The sequence below is a fragment of the Vigna unguiculata genome, chromosome 6 (assembly GCF_004118075.2).
Source record: "Vigna unguiculata cultivar IT97K-499-35 chromosome 6, ASM411807v1, whole genome shotgun sequence".
In the NCBI taxonomy this organism is placed as follows: domain Eukaryota; kingdom Viridiplantae; phylum Streptophyta; class Magnoliopsida; order Fabales; family Fabaceae; genus Vigna; species Vigna unguiculata.
In genome coordinates, this window is record NC_040284.1 from 14,241,353 (window position 1) to 14,250,918 (window position 9,566).

Here is a 9,566-nt window from a genome sequence, read left to right on the forward strand (position 1 = left end):
TGTGTTTTAGTTTAATATTATTTTCGAGAATAATATGATACAAATTACTAAGGGCATTTTTTTATTTTATTTTGTGAATCCCTAACTATTGGTTTTTACTATTTTAGTATTTTAAAGAAAAATGACCTTCGCCTTGATGATAGGTTATGTGATGCAGAATTGGAAAATCATATAAGGTTTAATCATTTTCCAACCCATCCATAGTCTTTACTTTTCTCACAAGCATAGGTAACATAAAAATGGACATATGGAACATACTATCCATTTTCTCTCAAGCTCTTTAAATTTTCTACACCTCCAAAATTTAGAAGTAGCTTGTGAGTAAAACAAGTTAGGTGTTAAATACATACTCTCTCGTGCTTTAAATTTAGAAACTAAGTTTACTTCGCGGAGAGAGAGGGAGAGAGGGTATGCTCAATGTCCAAGTAGATAAAGTCTTTAGTTGAAGTTTTAAGAAAAGAAATTTAATACTAATTGTTTTAGATTTTCAAGAAAAAAATATCTTAAAAAACTAGAATATATATTTTATGTTAAAAAGAAAAAACTCATGAAGTGACCTTGGTCCAGAGAATTTTTGTCGGGATTTTGGCCATATGAATTTCTTTAATGGAAGATTTTTGTGAGTTTTTTTTTTCTAAACCACGTAAGGCGAACTAGATCAAATTGTTATATCTACTCATAATCTATTAAGCAATCTTTTATATATATATATATATATATATATATATATATATATATATATATATATATATATATATATATATATATATATATATAAAAATTAGTAACGTATTATTTGGTATGATTTGATGTGAACGTTGTATTGTAATTGATTTCCGGTTTATTATCTTTTAAGGATTATGTTAGTAGTTTATAATCAAGTCATAAAGTCATAATTTTTTACATGTTTGTTAAGGATAATTCTAAACCTCTTACTTCTTTCTCTTCTCGTATAAACATGGGTCAAGTGACCAAACGCACTAACACGATGGAAATTCTTAAAAAACTTTCAAGCAATACATTATATTTTTTATATTTTATTTCGACTTGTCATAAAATTCATTCATATTTTCAGGATATTTTTTCTCTTATCACAACTTTTGTGCAATTATGTTTCAATGACGTATTTCAATTAAATATATTTTATTTTCTCACATTTAAATATTTCAACTCTTTTTTAATATTTTTATTTATTGTATATTTTCTTTTCACATGAGAATCTTTAACACTATCAATTTAAGTGTTTAGTAGCATAAAAAACTTATCATCTTTACTCTATTATTATTAATTTGTGTTCCATTTGAAATTTATCTTCTTTAAGACTATCAAATTTTATTATCTCTCAACCATTCAACTAGCTTGATATTTGAAAAATTTTCTTAAATCTCTTTTTCATCTTATCATACCCTTAAGTATGCATTTGTTTTTCTTTATGCGATTTCATTCAACAGTCTATTAAATTGTTTCCATTTGATCGTTTTTTTTTTCAATATTTTTATTTGTTGTTTATTTGTATCGTGTAGAATATGGTTTTGATATTTTTTTATGTAATTATTTTTATTTTCTAACTTATTATCATACCTGTAATTTTATCACTATAATTACATAAATAAATTTTATTTACTACAATATAACTATTTAATGTAATTGCCATGAATATTTTTTATCACCACGATATTGAAGTTCAGAAGATAAAATATCTATGTTAAATTTTAATTATTATTAGTTTAATCTTTGTTCTTTGTCTGATTTTGATCAAGTGATGTATTATAATCTTTAAGATTAAATATGTTTTTGGTCCCTTGCTTTTGAATGAAAATTAGAATTAGTCCATCTTCGAAACTGTAGAGTAGTTTAGTCCCCTAACTTTAAAAATACATTAATTTAGTCATTTTAACCCAAATTTGTAAGTTTTTTTGACGTTTCAGACACGTTTCATGATATCATTTGAGTTGTTTATACTGTTCGACATATTTTCGCTTCAATGTTAGCTGAAAAACACGTTTGAAACGTCAAATAAACTTAACAAAGTATGGTTAAAATGATTAAATCCATCAATTTCTAAAGTTAGGGGACTAAATTGGGGCAAAGTTTCAAAGAGTGACTAATTTCAATTTTCACTGAAAGTTAAGGGATCAAAACATATTTAACCCTAATTTTTATTAATGCACAAAAAATAGATTTCATTAGAATTTAAAAAAATTGAAGTAAATATTTTTTTTCCTTTTATATATTTTTTAAAATATTTTTAAATTTTGTCAATTATGTAACATTAACGTTTACAAATTTAATAAATATTTTGCCTCTTGTGAAATTTTATTTGATATTTTAATTTGAAATGTATACAATTATAATTTCTTTCTAAATATTTGATATTGAAGAAACAAGAATACCCTCTTTTTAATATTGAATATTTGATAATATTATGTTTCTTATACCGTAATTTTTTTATTATTGTATAAAATTAATTAATTAATATTGAAATAGTAAGAAAGTGGATATGGGTACTCGTACGAGTATATACTCGTTATCTGGTGGAGATGGAGATGACAAAAATTTGATACACATTATGTTTGGGTATAAAGATGGGGATGAAGTTTTTCTCTAGGAATGGGTATGAAATAGTGAAACTCGTCCCCATCCCACCTCTTTCATTATCACCCCTATTCAACTTCATTATCCTCTTCCTCTCTACGCTTCCACTCTCTCTCTCTCTTCTCAATCATCCATTTTTGTCAATCACTCATCCACTTTCATCCTCTCAAACACCTTTCCACCCAACAATTCATCATCTTCTTCATTTTTTCTCCATTTTCAATTAGTGCACAAAGATTGATTAAAAGATTTTGATGATGATAAAGATGCTGAAGAAAACACTTGAAGATATTGAAGACAATATAGTTTATGTTTAAAGATTCTTATTATAATAGACTTAAACTTTTTCTAGTTAGGTGCAAAATTGTTAGAACAATAGCCAGCTCGCAACTCCTTTGAGAGAAACTCTTTTTTTCGCAAAAATCAGTATGGTAATCGATTAACAACTTATAATAATCGATTACCAACTCAAAAAATTCTATTTTTCAAAACCCACTTAAGATAATTGATTACCACGAATGGTAATCGATTATCACTGGCAGTTATAACTTGGTTCTTGAAAAAACGACTTGAAATAATCGATTACCATTTCTGGTAATCGATTACCACTGACAGTTATAAAAATATTTGTTCAAATTTGTTCATGAGATAATCGATTACCATTTTGGGTAATCGATTAACACTATAAGACTTTGTTTTCGAAAATCACTGGAATAATCAATTATCTTAAATGGTAATTGATTATCCTTGGCAGTTTCAGCTAAACTCTTCATTTCTAACTCAGCTTGCGAAAATCTCTTTAAATAGAACTCAGTTTCCAAACTTCAAACTACCTTTTTAAGATTCAGAGTTCTTGTGTTGTGACTGCAAAGTGTTACTCTGTGAGTTTCTTAAAAATAGCTTTGAAAAGCCTAGTGTGAGTGAGTGATAACTTTTTCTAAGTAAAGTTCTTAAAAGATTGAGTGTTGTGCTGTTGCTAGGAAAGCTGGTCATCCTTTGTGTGATTCAGGGGGAGCTTTTGTTCATCTCTTGTGGTTGTTCAAGAGAGGTGTTTTCTAATCCTTACTCTTTTATAATCTATTGTAATCTGATTATTATAGTGATTGAGTTAATCTCTTTGTTTAAGATATTAACAACTGGACGTGGAGTCTTTTGATTTGAACCAGTATAAATATCAGTGTGCATCTTCTTCCCTTAACCTCTTTATTTATCTACACTTGGTTTTAAAGTAACTGTTATTTTAAGTTAATCAATTAAATTTTGAGGAAAATTTTTAAAACCTGTCAAGACTTATAAAAATCCAATTCACCTCCCTCTTGGTTTTTTACCCTTGTTTAGTCATTCCATTGCGCGATACCAACAATTATCACCCTCATTCACCTTCATTATCCTCTTCCTCTCTACCCTTCCACACACTCTCTCTCTTTCTCTCTCTTCTCAATCATCCATTTTTGTCAATCATTCATCCACTTTCATCCTCTCAAACACCTTTCCACCCAACAATTCATCATCTTCTTCATTTTTTCTCCACTTTCAATTAACACCAAGGGCACACCTTCCATTAACACCAAGGGCACACCTTCCACTTCCTCTTCTAATCACTTCCAATCAGGGTTACACCTTCCACTTCTAATCATTGTGATTGAATAGAATGTTATGATTGTCGGTGATTTAGAGAAGCATAATTTCGTGTTAATGTTGCTTCCTCCTAAGCAGACTATTCACGTTTCTTAAGCTTTTGGGCATTCCTACATTTTCTCCATTTTCTTCTCCTCCGCCCTAAATGCACAGTCCCTAAATTTTTAAAACTTAGGAGCAAAACAAAATTTAAAATTTGTGTATGAAGATTATGGTGGTGATAACTCAATTTCTATACCTTCATATTGAAGCTTATTGCACTCCCTTAGCACCTTTGTTTCTTTTATCTTTTAATCTTAGCTTAGATATGTGTGTTTTAGGTAGTTTTCAGCAGCTACACACCACCCAGCGCATCCAAACTGCCACCATGTGTTTACTCCCTGTTTTGGTATCGCCCAGCGGCATTTATTGTTGCCAAACAAAAATTAAAATTTGTGTATGAAAATTGTGGTGGTGATAACTCAATTTCTATACCTTCATGTTGAAGCTTATTGCACTCCCTAAGCATCTTTATTCCTTTTATCTTTCAATCTTAGCTTAGAAATGTGTGTTTTAGGTAGTTTTCAGCAGTTGCACACCACCCAGCGCATCCAAACTACCACTAGGCGCCTACTCCCAGTTTTGGTATCACCCGATGACATTTATTATTGCCTGATGCATCTTAAAGAAGAATTTTTTGTTATCGTTGCCGCCTAGTGATGAAGGATCGTCTCGGATTTGGAGGTGAAAATTCGTCTCGAACAAAAATGGGAGAAAATGGAAGACGTCGATTGGGGGTTTTGCGGAACGATAGGAAATCATGTCACTTGGAGGACGTTCTAAGATAAGTGAGGAAGATTCGCCATTTTGAATCGGAGATTCAAGATAAGGATTGATGGTTCTAAGGAGAACCTCGAGACTTGAGAGAAAAACTCTCTGTTTCATAATACTCAAATTTGAATACAAATGTATCTCATAAGAGCTTATATACTATGGACCAAAACACCAAAAAGCCCAACACAACTAAAGGTCCAATAAAAGCCCAAACAAAAACATTACAAAAATTAAAAAAAAGATCTTATTCCACTATCTGAAGCTAATTTAAGATCTCTTTAAAGATCATGGGCGGGCATGATTCCATCATCTATTTTCTAATCCCTTGACAGTCCCGAACCACGCCTCGATCACCCGGCATTGCCTTGATGCTGCAAGGCACTAGCGAAAAAATGTTGATTTTTCAACACATTTGGTGATTGTTTAGATCATAACTTTTTTTACAAGTGTCCAAATGAGCTAGTTCTAGTTGCGTTGCATGTCTTTCAAGATATCATTGATGTATACACAAGCTTTACAAGATCTTTCTAGTAGTGAGATGAAAACATCTCCTCAATACAATTATGTTTTCAATTGTACTGTTCTTTTATCTTTTCTTAAGAAGACTTCGTCTGTCAAGCCAAATAAAGATCACAAGATAGTGTATATATTGGACAATGTACTTACAACTTACATCATGAGGAGAATCTTCAATAATTTTTATCTTATTAAACTTTTGGATTTAATAAATTGATTTGATATATATATATTAGGATAATTTTGTACTTGAACCCATCATATTAACATTATTTTGTTAGGTAAACTATTGGTAAAACATATGGAATGATTTATAATAGATTTAATTATTTACTTTGTCAAATTAGATTGTATTAATAAGTTATTGATTTAATCACTTTTAATAATAAAAATATTATATATTTTATAATAATTTTTAATTTTCAAAATATGATAAGTCAGAAAATAAAAGTAAATTTTCTGTTACGTTTCAACAACAGGAACTTTTGTTTTCTTTAGCAAAAGTACCAACTCAGAATTTTTTTAACATATATAACATCGATAATTATTTTAATTGTAAGAAATTTAATTTGTCACTGTTTTTAATAATTAATATTTGAAATTTTAACCTTCATAAATATAATTATAATTTTTTTAGTGTTATACAATGTCAACATGCAATACTTCATACATATTTTTTATTTATTTACTTTAAAATGAACTTTAGGGACAAAAATAATAATTTCAAATTTTAGAGGACTGAAATAAAAAAATATATTTTACAATAAACAAGACCAATTTTGCTCACTTTACGAGAACTAAAACTATTAATTTGAAAATTTTAAGGGATAAAATGGAAAGGAAAAATATCAAAACATGCTCATTTTACATCAACTTGAAACATATACAAGTCATTTAACAAATGGAAAACAATAATCTTTATTTATAACTGGTTGCAATGAAGTTTCCATGTACAAAAAATGAAACTTCAAGAACAAATATTACCATTCTGAGCAACTGCAAAGGATCACTACTTCATCTGGGAGAGTCAAATTACCCTTTGGAGTATCAGAGTGCTTCTCAAAGTGCAGCAGATTAAAAATAATGGTAGCAAAACTGTGCCAAAGCTAGAGCAAATACTTTATTGAATTATTGAGTTTCATCCCTAACAAGGATTGATAAGGCTAGTTAAAACATACATTTCTCCAAATAAACTTCAGAATTAAAACAGCTGCAATGTTGGTGCTCCCAGATTCTAAAGGATAATCTAGTCTCATAAATAGTTCAAAGTGTAATATTATCATCAAGTAAATGACAATAGTTGTCTTACATGTATATACTATACAATCACTTAATTGCACCAACCAACTAAAAAACTTACACAATATGAGAAGCAAGGTTTAACTTGGTACACTCTCAATTTTAGCAGCATATGCAAATTGGAGACCCTCACATTTGCTACAAATAAACTGATTCCATTTGTCAGATAACAAGCCAACAACCTATAAAGATTGTTATTGTGTAGATTACTATGTTGAGAAGCTAAAATCCAGTTAGTACATTGGGCTATTGTCAACACAAGTTAACAAAGAAAGGAAATTTTCAACTAATAAAGTTGTATGTCAAACTTGAAGATCATTAACATTAGTTTTTAGTCCCTGAACTTTGACGCGAAATTAGCTTTTAGTCCCTGAACTTTGATACAAAATTAGACTTCGTCCCAGTGTAAAACTTTGATAAATCTTAGTTCCCAAACTTAAAAAATGAATGACTATAGTCATTTATAGTCATTTTCACTCAATTACGGTAAAAAAATTTTGACATGTCAAACGTGTTTCATGCTAGCATTTAAGTTGTTTACACCGATTGACATATTCCCGCTTCAATGTCAGCTAGAAAATGTATTTGACATGTAAAAAATATATAAAGAAATTGAGTTAAAATGACTGTATCTATTCATTTTTAAAGTTTTGAGACTAAAATATATCAAAATTTCGAGTGGAGACAAATTCTAATTTTGCGTCAAAGTTCAGATACTAAAAACATATTTAGTCCTTAATATTATATCATAAATTGTGAGATGGAGAATGGTATAAGGATTAGAGACATAATACTCACAAGGAAATGCACACATGGTCCTTTGCATCCTTTGCATCCTTTGCAGGCCTTAATAAAAAATTAGCTACCATCTGCCGATGACATTTACAAGTTAACTGCACAACAATTCATCAATCTTATGAATCTTCATTTAAAGTTCTCTGCCTATTCAAATAAAACAGAACAACCACAATCTGTAGCATAACATATAATGAAAGTCACAAAAAATTAAAAGGCAATTTCTAGCCAACAAAAATGTTCCAATCCTAAAGTATAATCAGATGATCAATTTGACTTCTGACCTTTGTATGCAGCCAAAACTAATGGCTCATGACTCTGAAATCGAGTCACATATTTCTTCAAAAACAATTTCTCACTGATCTTAATAAAGGTACTTATTTGCAAATCACTCTTTACCAAACCCCTTCTCTTCAAAATTTTAACCACTGCAAATCTAGGGATAACTGTCTTCTCCAAGTTGCATTTAAGAAGCGCAGGGCATCTAGCAATTTCTTTGGGTGCCAAACCCATATCCTTCATCAAAAAGCTCATTATTTTCAGAATCTTGTGTTCTGATGAGACCATAAACTGGGGATGCTTCTTGAAAGCTAAAAGAAAGACATCACTTGACCAGCCACACTTCTCCAAAACCTCGAACTTCGATTTCCATGATGCTTCACTCATATCTGCAAAAACTTTTAGTGCCATAACAAAATTTGTTTTCGAAGGATCAAACCCCAGTTCCCTCACTTTCTCCACAGCTTCAACAAACTTTGCATGCTTCATAAATGTGACACTAGGAAAATTGGCTACCAGGAGAGAAATGGAGCTTTGAGGCAGACCAAGCTGTCTCAAAGCCTCTATGTTTGGAAGTGAATTATTCACCACATTGCTGCTACAGTGCCACAGCCCATGCTTTAAAGTGGAAACTGCTTCATTATCATTGCGAACTAGACTTCTGATTACCCCATAACAAGGGATAATGGTTTTCTCCAAGCTTGATTTCAGAAATGTAGGTTTCATAACGAGGAATTTGGGAAGGTCAGTGGCTGAAAACCCAATAGAACGAAAGAACTTGAGTTTTGGCAAAAGGATCTTGTCTGAATTTGACAAAAGCACGGAAGGGAATTTCTTTACAAGGCTACATAGCTGGCTCTCTGAGAACCCATGGTTCCTGAGAAGATCAATTGCAGCATTTGCCCCATCTGGGTTTTTCAATTTCAACCTTTTGGAGATTTCCAGTGCCTTTTCAGGGGACAACCCACATGAATTGATGATGCTAAATGCATTAAAGGTGCCACCTTTGTGATGATTTGTGTTTGACACAGATAAAGTGCGTGAATTGAAGAAAAGAATGACATTGTGACAAAGAACACCAAAGTGAGGAGTCCTAGTTGTTAATCTAGCAAGCAGAAAATGGTGCATCTGTAACCAATAATGATATTTGATCAATGACTCACCTAGTTGTTACCAGTTTGCAGTATTCTGCTTCGCGGCTTCGCTGTTTCAAAGTGATTCAATTCAACAACCTAGGCTGACAACATGAGCTTGAGAATCAAAGAACCTACGAGCGGTTCAGAACGAGCAAAACGATGTCGTTTAGTGAACCTTCTTGCCTCATTTTTCTGTCTCCGACCCTTGGAAAAAATATTTAAATTGTGAAATCCAATTCATAAGATCTAAATTTAGTTGGATTTGAATTAGATTTAGATTTGAATAATTTTGAAAATTTAAAATTAAGGTGCATATAAGTTGAGTCGATGCAGTTAAGAATTAGGTTGAGTTAAGACAATCGATGACTAAATCAAGTCAAGTTAGTTGGGTCAAAGGTTGAGCCGAGTCAGTTCACGCTATAGGTTGAGTTAAGTCGGTCCAAGATGAAAGTTTAGTCAAATGGGTCAAGGTTGAGGCAAGTCAACTCGGGTTGA

At 31.0% G+C, this 9,566-nt stretch overlaps 1 protein-coding gene across 8 annotated transcripts; it reads right to left on the minus strand.

Annotated features, from left to right (window-relative positions):
* Window positions 1–6,462: 6,462 nt before the first annotated feature.
* On the minus strand, window positions 6,463–9,277 carry LOC114186779 (transcription termination factor MTERF15, mitochondrial-like). 8 transcript variants are annotated; one of them, XR_003605150.1, is made up of 3 exons: window positions 9,099–9,277; window positions 7,660–7,754; window positions 6,463–7,043 (listed from the first exon to the last, which is right to left on the minus strand). XR_003605150.1 is itself a non-coding variant. In XM_028074793.1 (2 exons), exons 1-2 carry the CDS (start codon window positions 9,061–9,063, stop codon window positions 7,744–7,746), a joined length of 1,134 nt encoding a protein of 377 aa, XP_027930594.1. In that variant the 5' UTR covers window positions 9,064–9,092; the 3' UTR covers window positions 6,463–7,743. The 8 variants fall into 8 exon arrangements, 1 of the variants encoding a protein (XP_027930594.1); XR_003605151.1 differs by having other exon boundaries at window positions 6,463–6,999; window positions 9,099–9,276; XR_003605149.1 differs by having other exon boundaries at window positions 6,463–7,010; window positions 9,099–9,274.
* Window positions 9,278–9,566: the final 289 nt, after the last annotated feature.